The sequence below is a fragment of the Bombus pascuorum genome, chromosome 12, assembly GCF_905332965.1.
Source record: "Bombus pascuorum chromosome 12, iyBomPasc1.1, whole genome shotgun sequence".
Lineage (NCBI taxonomy): Eukaryota > Metazoa > Arthropoda > Insecta > Hymenoptera > Apidae > Bombus > Bombus pascuorum.
The window spans coordinates 1043128-1064813 of record NC_083499.1 but is presented as its reverse complement, the minus strand read 5'-3'; the positions used below and the strand labels follow the sequence as shown (position 1 = coordinate 1064813).

Genomic DNA, 21686 nt, shown 5'->3' with positions numbered 1-21686 from the left:
GTTCTATCTTCCCAAACGCATTTTCGCAGTGATTACCTTTTCCATAAATTGGCCGGTGAACTACGACCTGGTTATATTTCTTCCGCTACTTATAAAGCGAACAAGTAACCGCGTGAATTTTAATTAAATCGGCTCGTTATTAATTCAACAGAAGCGAATTTCGATAGAGTGGCATGTCGTTCGTAAAATATCAATCATCACGGCTTAAACGTCACGCAATGGCGGTTCGTTTTTCGTTTTATTTTCTTTTTTTCCGATCTTGATTCCTCTCTCAGGAACAGAGGGCAGTTCAGCTTTTTAATCACACGGTCAGATTCGGTTTAACGAGCCGAACGATGCGCGTTTCGAATATTTTCGCAATTTCATGGGGATCGACCTCGACAGCCATGAAAATCGTGGCGATCCTCGTTAAAGCTCGCGATATTTTTTATTAGCGATCGATACTTGCCGGGTGTGAGGCAACGATACTTGCGTTCGTCCGCTCCACCATTCCGACAGTTGCTTCACGGCGAATGAATGCGCTACTTCCAGAAACTGAAGGCAGAACAACTAACCGTGGGTAATCACGCACCGTTTGCCCGGAAAATCAAGGGTAGAGTAGGATTGCGAGCCAACTGGATCGCGATAAAACTTCGCCTTCACTTTGCCAGGCTTCATCTGAAACACCGTTACCGATGGAATTCCTGCGAACGAGGGTTACCGTTTGGTTTCCAACTTTCGTCTAACTTCCTGCTGCAATTCAGCGGTTTCGCCGAGAATGTATTATGTGGTTCAATTAGCCGATAGTGTATAGTAACATTTGAAAAAGATTGTTGCACTACTTTTTTTTACCATTCTAGTAGTTTTTATCTTGCTGAAAGCATGAAAATCGTTGGATCGTTCCAATTCCGGTGTCAACGAAAGTGCTTGTATTATTTATATATTATATATTTATTTTACTTAACTAAAACCAAGCTGGATTTCAAACAATGTTCGTCGAGTTGTTTTCGTGCACAAATACATTGGGAATTCCATCATGGACGTGCTTCGTTTGTAATTCATTTGCATGCCAGCTAAAGAGCGAGCGTATCTCCTCGCTCGCCTGATCTGATTTTGTTCCAAGTCGAAACGGGTCAAGTGAACCATTCACCGAAGGAATTCGAACGCATTCGTATTCCTATTAACTGCGATTGTTCCAGACTGTTTTTGATCGTCCCTCCATGCGAGCGGTTTATTTAACGCTCGGATATACTTTGAAAATTATCTTCTCGACGGAAATGGAACTACGTAGTTTCATATTGGAAAGGGGAAAAAAAAAAAAGAAGAGGTCGGTAAGAAAATTTGCAGTGAAAGAAGGATGATGTGGTGCAGGATTTCGTTGCGAGGAAATACGATAATTCCGCGTTGAAAGGAAGGATGGGTATTAATGGGATGAAGAAGTGGAACGTCTTGTCGAGAGTGATTAACGGACGGATTTTGAAACTTGATAACGACGGTGATGTTTTATAAGTTGTAGAAATACGATCCTTTGATGTTAATAATAGCGAGGAGAAGAACGTAAAGTCGATTATCCGTGGCATTGTAAATAGCAGCAAACATATTTGTAAAATCATGTAATTCAATATTCGTATTTTTTACAATTTCGTTTCAAATATCTACAATTTTATGCGATTCCCTTAAAGGTCACATTGTATACATTTACTGCGCTTTAAGTTTTTACTTTAATATATGCTAGATTCTAACTAAACTAAATTATAGATAAACAGAACTAAATTATTTTTATTTCAACTCTTGACAAAACAATTGATATATTGCGTGTTACGTAGCTCATCTATTATTATTTGTATGTATTGTAGAAAAGCTTCGGTATAATGAAAAAGTACTTTCTTTAGATTTAATTATGAAGTGGATAAGTATAAAGATACAGAGGAACTCTGTTTATAAGCTCCACTTATTAGGATGAAATTTTTATTAGCCCGATTAAACAGATCCTCTTAGCTAAAAGCTCATATCATATGAACAAAAAATCATAGGTAGAAGAGAGAATCGGTGAATTTTTGGTGTTTGTGTGAATTCCACGAAAAACTTTAAAGAAATGAAATTCTGCTAAATATATTTTTTATTTTAACACATACATATTCTTATTCGTAAGTAGACAAATGTAAAAAAACAATTCATTGCTAATGAAAAAAAGAGAAATAAGAAAAAAATAAGAAAAAATTTAATTGCATTATTTATTATTTATTATTGACGAGATCTTTACATTACATCATAGAATATACATATTTTTGTAATTTTATCTTACTCTTTAGATGTATTCTAATACTTACAAATGGGGTTATATTAGGTTGTCCGAAAAGTTTCTTTTGTTTTACAAGGAAATAGTAGACGCACAATGTTTTTTGTTTCATATTGGTTTATTGAATTATGCACGAACATAATAATAGAAATAGAACGAAATGGATCATATCTAATTCAATAAAATAATATAAAACAAATTGTTGTTCATCTATTATCACTTTATGAAACGAAAGAAACTTTTCAAACAACCTAATATTTTCTAACTAAGCAGCAAGTCGTTTATCCAATTAAGAGTGGTTGCATAATGGTTAGTTAGGATTCTACAGTATTTACAATAATTACGATTACATCGGTAATTTGCATCTTAGCAAGTTCTTTCTGACAGTAATTTAAGGAACTCGTTGAGGATCCTCTTCTTTTCTGCTCAGACACCAGCGATTTACAACATCCGCAGGCGCGATAACGCGAAATTACATCTTGTGTACGGTTGACGCATGGCATGCGTCTATTTTCTCGGTGCGCAGGGCTTAATTGTAAATTTGCCTTTGGAGCGACGCGCTAAATCTAGCAGATAAGTGCGCCTATCTACCGCGACACGTCGTTTACCCCCTTTGAAATACAACTGTTCGAGGAAAATTTAGTTCAACGCCCGTTTCGCAACCGTCCGTTTCATAAACGTTTCAATTAAAAGTAAAGCATCGAGGCAGCGCATGCGGATCATGGTAATTTAATGCGACGATGAAAGTTCGCGGCGAGTGTGTGACTGTGGCTTTTCAAATGAAACGTACCTGTTATCGCACAATCGGTTTCTTCTTTTGTTTCTTTTCCTTTTTTCTTCTTTGTTTGCTACTTAGATGTAGCATGTAGCATGTAGATATGAAAATCTACATTATTTATAGAATCATTAAAGCGAACAAAATTTTCGAAAGATATATATTCGAGTTTATAAATTAAACATACAAGTAATAAAGATTTAATGAGCTGTAATGATCGTCTCCATAAGTAGCGTCTGAAGAACGATTCGTAGAGATGAACACAACAAAAATGTATGTTGGATGTGTGAAATCTTTGACGCATTCAAGGCTAAATCCTTAATATAAAATAGCTGGAATCTTTTTTTATTTATATCAAAGGACAAAGTAAATGATACAGCTGGAGCGTCATTAGCTGTTCTATTGTATTTATCTCTGTCTATTCCTTTACAAGTCTGTTTTGCTTATTCTAATTCACTAATCCAGCATGGATCTCGCTAATTATTCTAACGACGGAAGTTTCGTGTGTGTGTTTATTACGAGTGACAGAGTTTCAAACGTTGGAAATGCGAAAGAGGAGTGTTTGCACTGAGTGCTTGAGATTAGGGGTGAAAAGGAGTGGATGGCCACCTAAGGTTAGGGGTGAACGTGACCCAATATTCCCTGAGATTGTCTACGACGTTTGCCTGGATTAAACAGGAGAGATAGAGAAATCGAGACCAAGGTAAAGTGCACGGTCATAAGGATATCGTCTGTATTATGTATCGTGCAGAAGTTTTAAATCAATTCCTTTAACGGTAAATAAATATACTTTAACGAATTTCTAAGTATGTTCTTTGTGATGTTGCTCGTTTATGCTTTTGAAGATCAATTTTGAAAATAAAACGTTGTTATATGGAAACTTCAACTGCCTCTTACTTTGATCAGAAATTTTGTTAGTTAAACAAATTATAATTATCGATAGAATTTATCTTGAGACAATACGTTTATAATACAACGACGTGATATTATATCTCCGAACTATTACATAGAATTTAGCACAAAGTAACTGTTATAACGTAAGAAACTTCCGGTTGTTCTTCCTGAAATTCAATTCGCAAATTGCTATCGCTAGTTTTACTGCTTGCATGATCCGCCCATAATCTAAAAGTGTGATGAAAAACGTCACTCAACTTGCACGTTGACGCACTTTCGCGAAAGTTTGCGAGCGTGTTATGCGCGGATCAGCCTCGAAGGATTAAACCTGCCGGTGTGCTGAAGAAAGATGTCAGAGATGGAGGGAGAGAGCGCATTTGCAACGAACGCAACGCGCTCATTGCCTCTTGTTCGAAGTGCTATAATATGGAATTACGTCGTTGGCTTAGTATAATAGTAAATTTGATTCACGACGCGCTAACGCCACTACTTCTGTCAAATCACCAGATTTGGTTTATATTTGCGCAATATAATTCGCGAAGCATATTTAGCATATATACATAATTATTTGGACTTATTTATTGAATAAACTCTTATACAATGGCTGCAAAACTGCATTAAATTTCGTATTAATTACTTTCATATGAAGGCACAGGTGAAATCCATGGTAAGTAATTATAAAATTCAGAGTAGATACATGTTTTTGTTACAGAACATCATAAGTATTTTCAATAGGTATATATTCTCAGATTATTCGAACTTTTCAACTATTTTATATCAATATACTTCGTGGTTAAAGTTGAAAAGTCTGCGAAAATAGACTTATGGTATTTCTCTCCTATCGTTTTCGTATGACTACAAAACTTTGATACTACTAAGATATTATGAGTTCTATACTATGAAAGCTTAATAAAAAAATACTTCGTTGAAAAATAAGGATACGTTACGACGATGTTTTTTGCGGGTACTGTATCTGCCATTTAAGCGGCGAAAAAGCGCGCGATGTTTCATTCACGGAGGAAGATAATGCAGAGCGCGAAGTTCACTTGGAAATCATACAATAAAGCAGGGTATAATGGGGAGAGAATAGCAGTGGCTGACGGTGCTCGAAAGGAAATTTAAGATTACTTTCTATGGATTACGATTAATGTTGAAAAGACAGTTACGAAGAGAACGTGGAACAATGAAGATCGAGAGGCGAAGAGAAAAAGGAAGGAAAAACAGTGAAACGGATTCCAGAGTGGAAAAAGACGAGATTCTCGTTGAAACGCGTAGAAATGAAAGGTCGAAGAAATGAAAACGAACGAGATGAAAGTGGACGCGAAAGACATTCTGTCGCAGAATTCCATCTTTCGCCTCTCCTGGGAAGCTGTTAAAATTCATGCAAATTCTACGAGCCGGCTAAATGCACCCGCCAGATTAGCAGCACGCTCGAATAAGCGTCAGCTTATATGCTGAACTGGGCGTTCTTCAGTACCTCGAAGATTATTGTCGAAACTCTCTCGCTCCGCCACTTTGGGATCAGAAACTTTTAGACCTCCTACGTTAGGATTTGCCTATGAGTGGCGCGACCAGACTTTCTCCTTACGTACGTATGATCACAGACGAAAATTTCTGCTTGCTATATTCCTCGGAAAGTCGATACCAATAACCGATAATCAATTGCAAGAGTATTGGATTCGCGATAGTGGGTGTTCTGTTAGTTCTGTGAGATTATCTGTGCTTCAAATAGTGATTATGATTGGAATTTTGTAATTGTTGTAACGAAGACAATGAAGACAAATGATAAAAGATAACTGGTCACGTAATATAAGTTTGATACACGAGGTCATTAAATACTAAATCGATGATGTAGTCTCTTCAAAGTAAAATATGATGTAGTTTATTTAAAGTTCGGAGGGAGGCGGCGGTTTAGATCACTTTGCTGGATTCGAAATTATTTTAAAAATACGAACCTTTAAATTTTTCAATCTTTAGCCACCAGTTTTCACTCTGATTTTCACCGTTATCGCGGAATTTTGTCAAGGTGTTGGTAATTAAAGAGTGTTTGTATCAAACACTCTAATTACCAAAAAATGAGTTTTTAGGAGGAAAAGAAAGCTTATGTACCAATATAGTTCAAATCCATGAAAAAGAAAAGTGTATCTCTAGAGAACCCTGTTTGTGTCACTTTTCAGTTGTAAAGACAATGTTGCATTGATTTAGATAGATGACATAGACAAAAGCCAAGAAACGATTAACTAATGTTTATTAGCACTTACATTTTTCTCGATAGAGGCGACATTATGTCGCCATCTTCTAACATTATTAATAACTATTTAGAAAAGGAAATTTCACTTAAATTCTATACCGCGATGTTGTTATTTATATGTAGAACATTTTCCAATAGAATATCGAAATTCTACAATTTTGGCATTTACACTGTTTCCTATAAGCGCGCTTCAATTGCACTTAGCTCATAAAAGCTGAAACATTTCTCTGAACGTTCCGAAACAGTCTTATGCTCTCACAATTGGTTGGTATCCTAATTTGATTCGTAAACGAAAGTCTGAAAAAACATTTGAATTGGAATGGAAGTGAGGTGTGTGTGCGTGACGAAAGAAGGTCAGGGGGATCATTAAAGTGTCACACGCAAAAATCATTGGTTGCGGGGTCAAGGTGCTGTGCACACTTTGAACTTCAAGTTCGCACTTAGACCTTCAAGGGAAGTTCAAAAATTAAATTTCAACCTAGCACTTCGACGATCGAATTTCAACTTCTAACTTATAGCAACTTATTCCGAAGTGAAGTTTCACTTACCTCGGTTATTTCCTTTATTGTTCCGATCATTAGAGCTATAAAAATGGATCCAATTTTTATCGAGCTCGTTTAGCAGAAGTTCCGAGTCCGTTTCCAATAAAACCGATTCCCATACAACTCGTATACATTGTATCGCGTTAGTTTTAACTCCACCGGAGCTCTCCTATAGTTTCACGATCTCGAGAAGTACCGTGGGACATTCGTGGCTCTTCACCCTCCTTGAACTTGCTCTTATACCGGTGAACATCCCGTAGACCGAACTATAGTTGACGTCGGCGGCAATTCGCGACAAAGAGAATTATCCTTAATTCCGCGCAGTCGATAACACCGTTTTGCGAGAAGTTCTCGAACTCCTGTCGAACTTTGTTCCATGCAAGTTGCCCACCTTTCTACACTCAACCTGTTTCTATCCTTTGTCTTCACGCGACATTGTTGTCCACCGACAATATCTACGCGAATTTTCCATCTAAACGGATTAACACGTTCACCGCGTACGGCGTGCATTCGAGTCGACGCATATACATATCTACGAGTTATAGTTCATGTACAGTGTCATAAATATGGCGCGTAAATTAAGAATCCTGAAATTCGGGAAAAGTATTTCATAATAATTGGTACAACTAAACGAGTTTTAAAGTTTCACGATATAACGACAAATATCGTACAATGACTTATTGTTTTTTCATTAGCATATAGCATCGCAGGAGATGAACATAGAATCTGTAGTGAACGTGTTAATTCTGTCCAGATCATTCGCGTCATTCACTGAAATCTTCGTTCGTTTCTTTCTAGAACGATCATTATCGAATCGAGAATCAAGCATTCGCGTAAATAGGACGAGCAGATTGAAACGAGACGCTTGTTAGTCTTACTCTTTACACGAGACAAACTTTCGAACAATTAATTTCATCGCGCGTTTCGTTAAAATGTTTCCAGCCGGTTGTACGACGTAAAATTGATCCAAAAGGGGAATATTTGAAGAGATATTCGTTGCTCTGACATTCATTGCAAGCATGCACGATTGTATAAGTATAGTGCGCGTGCACATTTCTGATGATATCAATAATCTACAGTACTGAATAAGTTGGAAAAGCAATATTTTTCAGAATTCTGATGTTCATCCGCCAGCACGTGTACGTCACACATCTGCTCTATATAATATTCACAAATTTTCTGTTGCGTTTAAATTTTCTTCCATATAATAATATTTAGGATATCAAATTTGAATCTTTGTCGTTGAATGTTTATGCTTTTATAAGAGATTTAGAGATACAAAAATGCACAGAATGCACGCGCTACTAAAAATTATATAAGATATCCAAAGTATAGTATAAGTTATAATATTTACAGGATGAAACAAACCTCTGCTTAGGTTCTTCTGTTTCTTTAATTGTACTCATTAAAAGCATGAACTTGCGCAAACATCCATAGTCTAATGATCGTAAAAGAATAATTCACTGGTGCCAATTATACAATACAAAGTTGCGAGCGCGAAATTATTACGAAGAACCCTTCATTAGAGCAATAAAGGGTAGTACGCGTGCAGTCATCGAACGCACTGGTGAAATCAATTCTCGTTCACCGGCGAACAGATTGAAAGCACGCGACGATAAAAGTTTCACACTCGATTCGTCGACCTATCTCTGATTTTCTTTTTTTGATGATTTTCTCTTTTTAATCCTTTTATCCTTCTTTCTCCTTTTTATTCGTCAAATGGTCATCGAGCAAACCAAGAAACGATAATAGAACAAATAAATTTCCTATTGAAATAAACGCGGCCGTTGCAAATTGAAAAATGACCATTTGCTTTAATTAACGTGTCGATGCGTTCTCATTAATTGGGCACTACGCCGCCGCTCCGCCCGCGATCCCACTTTATTTATTGAAATTAAAACCGTGGCTTTCATTAAATATCGAGAATTCACGGTCCGTCATTTTCTAGCTGGCTGCGAATGCACCCTGGAATTCATTTCATCCACGCTATGAAGCGAATCAAGATCGAATTCGAGATGGTTTCAGTCGTTCGATGGGAACGGTTTGCCATTGGTATTTAGCTGTTTTGAATTGGTGAATTAATCGTGAAGCACTTGTGGACGTAAAGCTTCAAATTGCATTAGTAGGTACGCTCCCGTCCGGGATTAATAAATCAACCGACACTTATTTATTTTTTGGACAAAATGGTTTTTTAAAATGTGAATACGACTTTTTAGATTGATTTCGTTCGTCTATAAGAAAAACTCCATTTATATAAACTCTATTTATTCGAGCATCCGATTAAGTGAATTCTTCTGTGTTGAAGCCGATCTTTTAAACGTGAGCTACTAAATTAATCACGAATCAGTGCATTCCTATTATACGAATTCGAATACATACGAATTATTTGTTGCCCAAAAAGTTCATATAAGTTTTGGAGTTGTGGAGTTTTACTATATCGAGTGGAATTACAATACGCAAGACTATACTATAAAATAACCTACATTATGGTATAAAGCATTATCTACGTGGATTAATAAAGTATCAATTAGAATTTACTTTAAATGTTGAAATTATATATTGCGAAAGATATGCGTATACGTTTTAGCAATTATTTTGTCCAAAGGCAAGTGTCAGATAACGTATGGACGGGGATGTAATTCAAGTTGCAATTTCCAAGAACTAGATCAGGATTTTCAACTGTTCTCATCTCGTCGCACACATATATTAATCACTGAAATTTTGCGGCTCACGGAAAAGGAAAAGGAAAAGGAAAAGGAAAAGAGGTCAGTGCCTCTGATTGAAAGATCAAGTACTGCACGTTTTAAAAATTCCTGCGGCATACGGGTGGAATGTTACAAGTCTGGATTTATGGTTTTGAGAAATCTCAGGCAGAGGAAATTGGCTTCTAAATATACTTGGTATTTTTATTTTTACTTTTATGACTTTTTCGTATAATCGCTCTCATAAATATTAGAACACCTACGAAAACCAAATAAATGAAAGAACGTATTCAGAACTTATTGAAAACTTATTGAAATTATTATTTCGTTTGGAACTTCGAAGTATGAGGAATCTAAATACGGTGTCACGAAATATAGGATTGATTTTAGACATGAAAACGATGAGAAGTTTTTACAAACACATTGACTTTTGTATTTTCATAAGTTCTATTTTATAACACTTCTTTTACATCATTCATTTGGGTCATTTATCTAGAACTTCAAATATATTGGTGTATCTTGATCTTGTTATCTAATATAAAAATCCAAAACCTAAAAATCGTTTCAGGCTAATCAATACACAACCTATCTTTTTTAAGTGTTGAAAGAAGTGGGTCGAATCTAGATTTAGTTTCGGATCGATATCTGCTTTTTATTATTCATAATTTCATAGTCGAGAGTATTTTAATATTTCCATGAATATATATTCAATGAAATTTTAATTATTAACTGAATACTGATGCCGCAAAATGAAAATTCTTGAGTAGTTTTTTTTTAGAACAGAAAGAAGGAAAATTTAAACTCCGTCCAAAAAAGAAAAACACTGTAACATATCACTGCAATTGAAAACAATTTACATGATGTTCATACATTTTTAATAACTTGACAAAAAGCTGTTCTGACGAAAAATTGCCAACAAATTTTTATTTAATAAAAAATCTGAGTCATTCTCGTTTTGTTAAAATAGCATCATACAATTCTTCCTATACCATATTACAGATAACGTCGAGACAAATTCATCAGCAAAATCGGATTAATTTTCCTTACTTTTTAATAAAAAGTCTATACCATTTTCTTTCATTCTAAACCACACTTTTACATTTTGCTTCTTTAAAATAGCTCAATACGATTCGTTTTGTCAAATACTGTAGGCAATATCAAGACAAATATCAGATTAGATTTTCTTATTTTCTAATAACTCGCGCCACTAATACGTTCCTCTCAACATCCATCGTGAATTTGTATATACAACCAAGAGAAAGTTGCAATTGTTCCAAGATACAGTCGAAATTAATTCCTTTTCTACCCTCTTCTACTATACTATATCAAACCACTCGATTCAGTTCGATCGCGAGCCGATCGACGATCGTCCGCGATTTCGACGCAGTCGAGAGTGGCCCTTAGATTGATTCTTTTCGAGATGTTGAAGCAGGACGATTGTAGCAATTAGTGCTTAATTGCCGCTGCTTGGAGGCCACTGAAAACGGTGGCTAGGATAGTCCTTGAACCATTTCCTTGCTCTTCAAACAAGGCAGCTGGTTTTCCTTCAATTTATCATGCACAATATAGATGGCTATACGATCTTGTCCGAAGGAACGGAACAGGAGAAGACACGCCGTTAATCCGACCACTGAAAATTTAATAAGCCCTATGTCGTCGGTTGCAACGTTCGGTTTCAATGAAATAATTTTGCGGTGGAGATGGCGACTCATCGTTTTAATTCCTGTTCTCGAGGACGGCCGAGGACATTCTGAATTTAAGCTACAGTTTAATTATTGCTTCGAGACAAGAGGCTGATTGAATATCGAATTAACGTGTCCCGTGATAATTTCGAGGGCGAGGACCTTTTCAGATATTTTTAATTAGATTAGCTTTCGTTGGCTTTCGAAAATGATTTTTCCCCTATTTAAAATTTCAATTGAATCTTTCAACTAATTTTGTATCATTTGTTATTCATTTATAGTTCCAGTTGTGCGTGCAAATGAATGAATGTTGTAAAAATTCGAAAGATGGATACACGAATTATCTAGTAGTTAGTCCTTCGATAAAATAATAGGTATATCTGAGATGATAATAGATTCAACAAATGATTGATCCGCGATTTTTGCAACAATTCAATGTTTTTCAAATATTCCATGATTTTTCTTATTTTAAAATATATCATTCTGATAATGCTAATAATACATGTAGCGGCACTCGACAGCAACTATTGTTAGACGACGGCAGCGCAGTGGCTAATTTAATTTTAATAATTAGCGCCTTATGTTACGAACGTTCGGGACTCGAGTTTAAATCCCGGCGACCAGAGTCCGATTTTTCTTCTACGATACAAAAATGAAAAGAAAAGCAGCAGTATACCCCAGCAGCGACATCTAGACCAGCAGTAGCACTATCACCCACAACAACAGCTCAAATTGGTGACCCCGACCTGATCGACAGCGAAAAGAGAGGTGTGACCGTGATAGCGCTACCGAGACTTCAAGCACGCGAACCTACGACTGTGGAAACTGGACCTACCGCTACGACAAATACGAAACGGCCCTTCTATCTTCAGCAAACCTCGACGCCTTAGCTGCGATCGACGCAAAGCAGGTGACAGGACACGAGACGATGACCGAGCGTCGATGGTATGTCATACCAAAGAAGAACCACGACCGTACGCAAAACGCCCCGCACCGTACCGACAGGCAGGTATCCACCGCCACATCGAACACTTCGTGCAACATCTACACGGATTTGACAACAAGTGGACGAAGCCTTACCGCGCATCGAAACGACAAACGCGCAGATGCCGAATAATATAATATAATATAATATAATATAATATAATATAATATAATATAATATAATATAATATAATATAATATAATATAATATAATATAATATAATATAATATAATATAATATAATAAAATATAATAAAATATAATAAGTATCTCGATATAATAAGTATAATAAGTATTTTTATAAGTATCTCGATAAGAATCGGATTGTGTTTTACGCGAGTTTTCCTATCTCCTTTCGTGGCAATTAACGAAAACTTGATCATCCAAACATGCTAAGATTCAACGTTTACAGCGATTCGAAGTCGGCCACGAACTTGTGAGTTGTCGAGGCCGGAAGTTCGCCACTTTGCATTTTGCACCGACGCAGCGTCGAAGTTACGAACGAATTGGGTTGTTGAAGGTTGTTTAGGAATCAAGAAGAGTATAAATTAACCTTTAATATCAACAACAGTTAATTTACCATTGAAGTAATGAAATATTTGCTTCTTTGCCTGAGAAAGACCAAGTCTCAAAATATCTTGCGAGTTTTTTCTTCTTTCTCTTCAGCCTTACTAACGATTTAGTTTCTCGTTCGTTGAGATTCTTGACCTTTATAGACTGCTGAATGGGCCACAAATCCAAAGAAACATTGGTAGAGTAAGGAATTATTTTACAATTGTTCACGATGTATATAAAGGAAATTGTTATAGACATTTAATTCAACTATTTGAAAGGAATATTTGTTATTGTCATTGTCATTCTGGAAACTTTTCAATCTAGCCCTCATAAGTTGGAGTTAGCAATAGCGAGGAGGAAATTTTGAGAGATCTTTCAATTTTTCAGTCTTAAATCATTCAGTGTATAACGTATTGTATTAATTGTTTCTTATAGAAAATTACGTTTGACAGAACAGTCTTCTTTAGAAATTTATTTCGTTCCAGAGTTAAATTCGACGTCTCCGTCGACAGGCGAACTGGGTGAATTAGTCGAAGACGTCGAGAACGACGAATTAACCAAGGACACAGACGACGATGAAGATGCTGTCGAGGATATCCTTTACATGCGTGGCGCGTCATTCACGATACACCTGGACCCACCGCCAGAAAATTCAACTACAAATTCCACGAAGATCAGCGAAGAAACTGGCGCTCCTCTCGATCGAGTCGAGCTACGAGCCACGTCTCAGGTTAGCGATAAACTTTTCTCAGAGGCGTATAATACGATACAACACAATGAAGCTTGAAATTGTTTCGGATATTCATAAATTAGCTTATGCAACAAACTGATTGATATAAGTCGATTAATTAATAAGCGATAATATTGATATTATATTATCCGTTAAATTAATAAAAATATCCCTTATTCGATTCAAAACATTGTCTGTGGCTAGATTAACATTATCGAATTAGAATCTGCTTTACTACCTGATTTTATTAGTTAACTATCACAAAATATTCACGAAAGTTCAGTATGGTATTTAACCACGTTTTATATATTTTTAAAAATATTGTGTTATTTCAAATGTCAAAGTGGTATTCTTGATCAGTCGATGTATTTTATTATATTCCGTACATTTATTATGCATTTTTGCATAAACTTTCCTAAGAATTGCTGCTTTAAGTTTTACATCAAACGTAGCGATTAAAGAAAAAATCTGTGGTATTGATCAATAGAAAGTGTATCGTTTTTCATGAAGAAAGAAAGACTTTTTTATAAACATGTAATATCTTCGAATATTTTCCTTTCACTAAAGACTTTTCAAACATCCCTATACAAATAGAGTTTTGCGAATAAAATTTCTATTTTTTGAATTTTGCGTTACGAATCATAAGTCGCGAGATATAAAAAATTGTTTCCGCCTCGAAATGACAAATCCTGTTTTATCCTCTTTTTTTGTTTCCATTCTTTTTTTTATTTTTTTTTTTTTATTCTGCGATCTCGTTCCTTGTAGCTCTGAATGATCGATCTAACAGCCGTCGATGCGCAGTTATCCGAACGGGATTTGTCCGGAAGCGTTCGAACGCAATTTTGCGATCCGTTGTTTATTATCATTCCTCGTCAGTTCGTCGTATTCATTCCACGTGTTTCCTCTTTTTTTTGTATTTTTATTTTTTTCTTTCTATCTTTATTATTTTATTATTAACTCCAAAACGTAAACGTAGAATATCGCGTGGTTCAAAAGTAATCAGGATATTTGGAAAATTGGTGCAGCTATTCGCTGGATGTACATATATAGCTGCAGTCTTGAGTTCAGCTCTATAATAGCGAAACGAATCCGTATGTATCCATTCTCGATGGTTTTTCTACGATCCACTTGAACCTTTAGGTCACTAAAAACCCTATCCACTGTTTGTTACTCGTCATGGAAATTTTGATTGTAATATTTGATATACAGTGGCCGTAACAAGCATTGATACATCATTTATTATTATATTTATATAATTTATGTAAATTAATTAGAATATTTATATTATTTATTATAGCATTTGCATGGTAATTATTTAGATTCAGGTATATTGAATTTCATATTGTAGTATCGTGGACGAAAGGCCTAAGAGATATCGGGCGAATTATAAACAAGCTGTTGCGGAACATGTGCGTGGTGGGGCTAAGACAAAAAACAAGGGGTTGTTAAGGGTCAAAGACGAATTAACAGTCAGTGTGAGTTGAGAAGTCAGAGAGTGTGAATTGTGTCGTCGCGAGAGCGTTGGTGACGAGAATTGCAAATTAACTATCTAGTTGTCTTAATTATAATACGTTATTGTGATTAGTTCATGTTAAATAATCATCGTTTCCTGTTTAACCAATATCTGTTTAATCCATTTATTGTAAATAAACTAATTGTAGTAAAGATCCTACAGTATTATGTAGTAATATACTTTCGTATGACTACAAAAGTCTAATATTCTCAAAATGGAACGAGATAGAAAAATGCATCGTTGAAAAATAAGGACATGTATCAATGCTTTCTATAACCGTTGTATATATGCAGACTTGTTCACATCAGATGTACGAATTTTATTTGAGAACAGTGTTCTTATATTTCATTATTTTATATATTTAATAGAAGCTTAATAAGATGAATATACTCGAGTTCGAAACAGATACTAAGTTATATACCAGGAAAACTTCTCTACTGGAATATTGACATTATGCCAAACATATCAGTTACGTATAGTTAGTCGAATCGACAGGTTTGGTTTTCTCGCTTGCGAAATTGGAACGCCCGATGAATTATTTTCAATTTCAGCACCTGAAATGTCAAAAACTATAAGGTGTATTTGAACGAAGTTACGAACTTATTGATTATTTATCGTTCGCGATTGCCATTTGGAAATTTTATTTATTTAAAGTTAGGTAATACATCGTTAAAGCAGAGTAAAACACTTCATAAGATTCACTTATCTGTGCATCGCAAACGGTCGATAGCAATGTTAATCATAATACATTAATTATGGATACGGAAATTGAAAGAGAAATAGGAAGTTAAAATATAACATGACTTTTCGAAAGGTAAAGAGAGATAAAACGCGTTTCATAAGGCTTTCCTTCCCTCATTTCAATTAATCCTCAATAACATTTCAAAGTCTCTGAAAACTACACTCCTTATCCGCGCCTAATCTCATTTCCCTATGAAAAACAAAGAAAGAAGAGTGGAAACATGGCTGTTTTAAAAAGCCCCGCTCGTTTCCACACAACCCGGACTTCCTCCGGCCTCGTTCACCCGGTCTTCCGGCTAAAAATGTCGCGACGTGTGCAACAGGTTCTCCGTGCACCATCTCCGTTTCGTTTCTGCCATCTCGTATCATTTCTGTTTCCCTCCAAATCTACGCTAACATTAAAGAAACAACTCTCTTTCTCTACTTCCTTTCAAATCTACGTTAGCATCAAAAGAATTAGCAAAGAAGAATCTTTACTTATATTCAAAGCTATGTTAACACCAAAAGATTATGTCTGCCTTTACTTCTTTCCAATCCTATAGTGTACATTAATAGGCGAAGGATAAATTTCTTCGTTATATCTCTGCCCTTATTTATTTATATAAAATCACCATATACTTACTTCGAAAATTTATCCTTTTATTCGCTCGTTTTAATAATTCTCTATTTTCCTTCGAATTTATTAATGAAACGAGGAAAACAAGCCACTTCTCTACATATGTATTTTCAAAGTTATATTTGAAATCATAGAAAAATCATCTTCTTTCTTACATTCCTGTAAAGTTAACATTTAGAAAACGACTCCTTTCTTTACTTTTTTTTCAAAGATATATAGGATAATACCAGACAATTCTCTTTTTTACTTAGCCTAATGGAAATCTACATTAAAAGCAAAAGCTTTTATCTTTCTCTCCGCTTCCATTTAGGTTAGTCGATAAAAATACCGATATTTCTTCAATGTCTCGCAAAGCTATTCTACCCGAGAAAAGAAAATAAATAACATAATTTCTTACAAATCTAAACCAAATATAGATGCATGTTAATTCATCGAGGAACAATGCATTGTCTATTCAGGGTCCGAATTTGGAACAGAAGCTACCATCCACGATGGAGAGTATAGTGAGCACGGAACCAGCATGTTCGCTAGATTGTGGCCCAGCCGGAAACTGCTATATCGAACAGAACCACGGGGACGACGTCGACCTAATCGACGACGATGACGCAAACGACGCAGACGACGATGCCTCGATGGCCATGGATCTCGAAGGAAACGACGTGGCACCGAGACGGAAGCAAGGATCGTTCAGGCAACGGTGTCAATGCCCCCTTGGCAGAGGTGGAGATCGATGTCAACTCGGTGAGTGATATTTTTCAATTTAAATACACGCGTACGTCTAATATATAGTGGCTACAAGAAATATTTGTACCTGTACGTATATTATATACATCTACGTATATTATTGCTTTTATTATTGTACTTATAGTACAATAGGAAAAAGAAAGTCTAAGGTCGCTCGAGTTTAATTAGTTCAAGTTTGGCAAAGTTTAAAATTGTACAGTTGCTATTTGAAAGAACTTGTTTGTGTATATGCATGTATTAGCAACTGCTGTATCAGATTCATTTATTTCGAAATATATATTACGTTTATTCGCCACTCTTGTCAAATATTATTCTGTTCTGTAAAATTATGCTATTTTTCCTACCATTTATATCTCAATTTTGCGTTGTCTGCTACTGTACATACTGGTTAATTAAATTCAACTGTAATAAATTTCGTATTATTTGGTAATACTTTCAAAAATTTTACAATTTTTGCAAAAATTACAAAAATTTTTTATTATGGAAATAATACGTAAAACCTAACTAAAAAGTGTTTCACTGAAAGATAAGGGTTTGTACAGATACTTTTCGTCACCACTGTTTTTACAAGCATGGTTCGCGTTCTCCCTTTTGCGTTTCACTATTTGATACTATATACGTATGATCGAATACGGGGTCGAAAGTATCTCGTGGAGAAGTTCGTTGACATCGAGAGTGCATAGGGCTCTTGGACGAGAGCCAGTGCTCGACTTGAGCGAGAATTCATCAGCGTGTGACACTCGAGAAATCGATCGCCTGGGGATTTCACAGGGGAGCACATTTAATTATCCAACTGGACCTTTCGGTAGGGTTGAAAAGGGGTTCGAAGTTCAGAATACTGGAACGGATACTGTAACATGCGGTGCTATTCTACTATACAGAATTTAAACGACGGAAAAAATCAATCATTCTTACTTCTGCAAGTAGACCAATCTATTGTAACAAAATCGTGACAGTCTATAACGATTTTTAGATAAGAAAGGATTATATTTTCCATATGAAAGGCACATTTAAACAGTTCTTTATATTTGACTAAAAGACCTTCATAGCGTTTTAAAGGATATCCTTCTATATGATTAAGTAATGAATTAACTAAATAATAATTTCTACGTATAATTATTACATAATCTGTCGTCTACGTATCTAGTCATAATTATATCTATAGAAATATCCACATATCTAGAAATAATGATACAGTAATAACAAAGGATAATTTGCCATTTGTCTAATATAGTATTGTTGAGAATTGTGGATCTTAATTACCGAAATAAAAGTAAAGGAACACTAAGCTTACACTTAAAATTCATATTAAGATAGTTTTAGATTTATTTAATAAACGATTTCCAGGATCTTCGTCGATATACATTTGCACGCGTCTCAGCACTCTCTTTGTCTTACCATCTTCCATACCACACTGCCAACAGAACAGTTATATTCATCTGTTTTTCGAGACGCCGAGCACACACATACTTCCACACACTCATATTCACATACGTGTGTCACTACTACGCGACCAATGTAGTCTAGCACACAAAATTATACATATCTCAATAAGTATGTGTGTTATGATATGATATTGGGAAATTGAAATTTCTGCATGTGGTCCTCGTTTAATATCTAGGGACTGCTATAATAAAGATATAAAATTAAAGGTAACCTTCAATAAAATTATGTTAACAACATAATTGTCCATTGCTCAACCAAATTGCTTCAATTTCGCGAATAAGCGAAGCGTTAAGAAGCCGTTGATCGGCACACAGACAGATTTAGAAGACAACTCATCAGAACAGGGAACCATGTTGCCGCTCTAGTTTGCGGTATGGTGCCACGTGATTTTGCGCCAACACACGCGTCTGCGAATTGCAAATTCCGTTCACCAGGCCACTAGGGTTCGTCCCGGTTACAACACTTTGATCTTAGAACCATTACTCCACGGTATCGCTCAACTGCAGCGGGTGACACAATTCAATTCAACGCGAGACCATCGTGCAATTAGAGTTTCACCATGCTAACGCAATTATATGCGCTCAACGCTTAACTTTGTTCTAACGTGCCCCGCCGTGCTGTGAAATGATCGTTAAAAAAGATTTTCCAAATGAGCGCGTCCCACATCCTCTGAAAATTTGAAATTTCACCCGCTTTAGAATTGCGTGATGTTTCATCGAAGGTTACATCGTGAGGGTTTGCCGGTGTTTTTATGGAATTTTTTATTTTAACTTTAACCCCTTGATAAAGATAACAGAATAGAATGTGATGATGTGTATTAAATCGTTGAGAGTTTCGTGAAAATTATTAGAGGTTAGTAGAAATTGAATAATGTAATGATACTGGATAATGAGATAATGTAACTGAGTAGAGTGTTTTTTAATGATAATTATTCGGTGAAATTTACGAATATGGTCGAACGTGGTATTATTTAATTGGTCCAGTTTATAAAATGCGCAAGATGAATTTGTTAAAACCATTTTCATTTTATTATTGAGACATTTCTGCACCATCGATGATCGATGATCTTTGTTTCACGGGAAATGCTGATACCACAGCAAGCATTTTTGTTTCCCACGATGCGACTTTTTTGTTAGCGCGGTTCCGGTGAACGGTCTGTGAGTATACCGTTGGTTGCGTTCTACCATCGTATCGATGCGGTGATAACCAGTTTTATTTCATCGAATATCGTTATTCTATACAATATACACTTTTATTTTACCGCAGAATGATACAAATAAAGAGAAATGTAGATTCGGGAATGAAATTGTAGATCGTAACATATAAATTATACATTCCCATGGAAAATTTTTAAGCGCATGGAGAAAAAGAATACTAGATATAGCGTAGTTATTCAAGTTGATCAAATTCGAAACAAATGCTTCGGGCAAATGCAAAGTTTCATCGGCGGATACTCTATAAACCTCCGCTAGAAATAAAAAAAAAAGAAGAAGAAAGAACAGGAAAGAAACGAAAGATTAAGATTTCTATAAAAATGTTAAATATATAAACAATTAAAAATATTTCACAGGACACTAATAAGCTCCATCAATTCTATAAATATCGTTTTAGTGCAAAATTCCCTGGATAAATACGAATGTTATACGTACCCCAATTTCCTCTATCAATTCTGTTCAAACCAAATCTCGTTAAACTACCGGGGTACAAATAAAAATAAAAAAAGAAAATCGAAGCTTTAATTCAATAGATCTGGTCTCAATTCGTCAGAATTCGGAGATGCCTGGCATAATAGCTGGTGAACAATTTATCGGGCACAGAAGTGAAACGAATCGGTGGTTGAATTTCCCACGAGCCAGTGAATCCTAGTTTGCTTATCATTTATTTATTTTCCGCGGCGTTTATCGCGAAACTGCGAGATAACCGCCGGAAAACGTATCGGCGAAGTCGAACGAAAAGCCGGATGAAGCTTGAAAGCACGATAATCGACGAGAAGGTAGAGCGAATTCTTGCCATTCCCTCTGACCTAAAACCCACCGCGAACATAAGCAGACGATCCCTCGAATCCTCCAATTCCTGTTTTCCTCTATTACTCGAATAAATAAATAAACACCACGATCCAGTATCTATCGGTATACTTAGTTTTCTTGATATTTTTTGAACGATTAAGAAAATAAAACAGAGAGACAGAGAGAAGGAAAAAAGAATATTCGGATGGATTGCGTAAACGAATAGTCTTGATGGTCACGGTGAATCACGTCGAACGAGATTTATTTAACGATTTTGTAGAAACGTCAGGAGAAGAATTTCTCAGCAATGACGATCGATAAGCTGACGAACTAACCGCTATCGTGGAGACACAAAGATTTGTGCGTTCTCGTGCCGTTCATATCGATTCAATGTCTTTGCTGATTTTTGCGATCTACGATCGTTTGTTGATTTGTTGATGATTTTTGTTTGTTGATTTTGTACGTAAGACAATTGCGTATTCTACTTTGCTAGAATTTTTCGTAACATTGCAAATTTGAAGATAGTCTGGCAACGGTAATTGGGAAAAGTTTGTCGTCGATCGTACTAAAATACATGAAAGATTTATTACGAATTTTTATGTTTTGATTTTATGACGATGGGTAGTTTAATAAAACTGAATAATTAACAAAAACCAATCAGTAAAAATTTTTGCGAAAGTTTTTCTTTAGACTCCGGTTGCTCGAACAAAAAATAGAATAACTACCATCAAGTGTTCAAGAAACAATTTCGCGAAACATTGCAATAATTCCATTGTAGGCGATAAAACGTGTAATCTCTATGGAGGACCCCTTTCAGTCATCGGTGTTCGCGGCGGACCGTGCGCTGACAATCTTAACATCCCCACCATCGAACCGTTCGTTGATGATCGGTTTTAGTCAGTCGGTGAGCAAATAACAAAAGGCCCAGATCCGAGACTTCGGGCGCCTTCGTCACATTAAATAACTAAGTAAATGAATATGATTCATTCTTTTTTAGTAACCATTAAGCCAACTCCCTACACAATATAAACTCTTCCACAATTCTCTCTATTTTCAAAGTAGCTAATTTATTCTCTTACTAAATATAAAATCGATATTCTAATAACAGTACTAAATACATAAAACGATATTTATATTTCGTAAATAATCCAGATATTCCACACCGATTCATCCCTAGAAATCAATCACATTTTCCTATAATTAAGAAAAGTTGACGTAACTGATAAA

At 35.7% G+C, this 21686-nt stretch overlaps 1 protein-coding gene across 2 annotated transcripts in view; it reads left to right on the top strand.

Moving 5' to 3' along the window:
• The window catches only part of LOC132912450 (pikachurin-like), a 248715-nt gene that overhangs the window by 92359 nt on the left and 134670 nt on the right, over positions 1-21686 (top strand). For both annotated transcript variants that reach the window (XM_060969867.1, XM_060969866.1), the window contains exons 4-5: positions 13149-13393; positions 16722-17004. In XM_060969867.1, coding sequence (XP_060825850.1) covers positions 13149-13393; positions 16722-17004 — 528 coding nt within the window. The remainder of the gene's footprint in view (positions 1-13148; positions 13394-16721; positions 17005-21686) is intronic.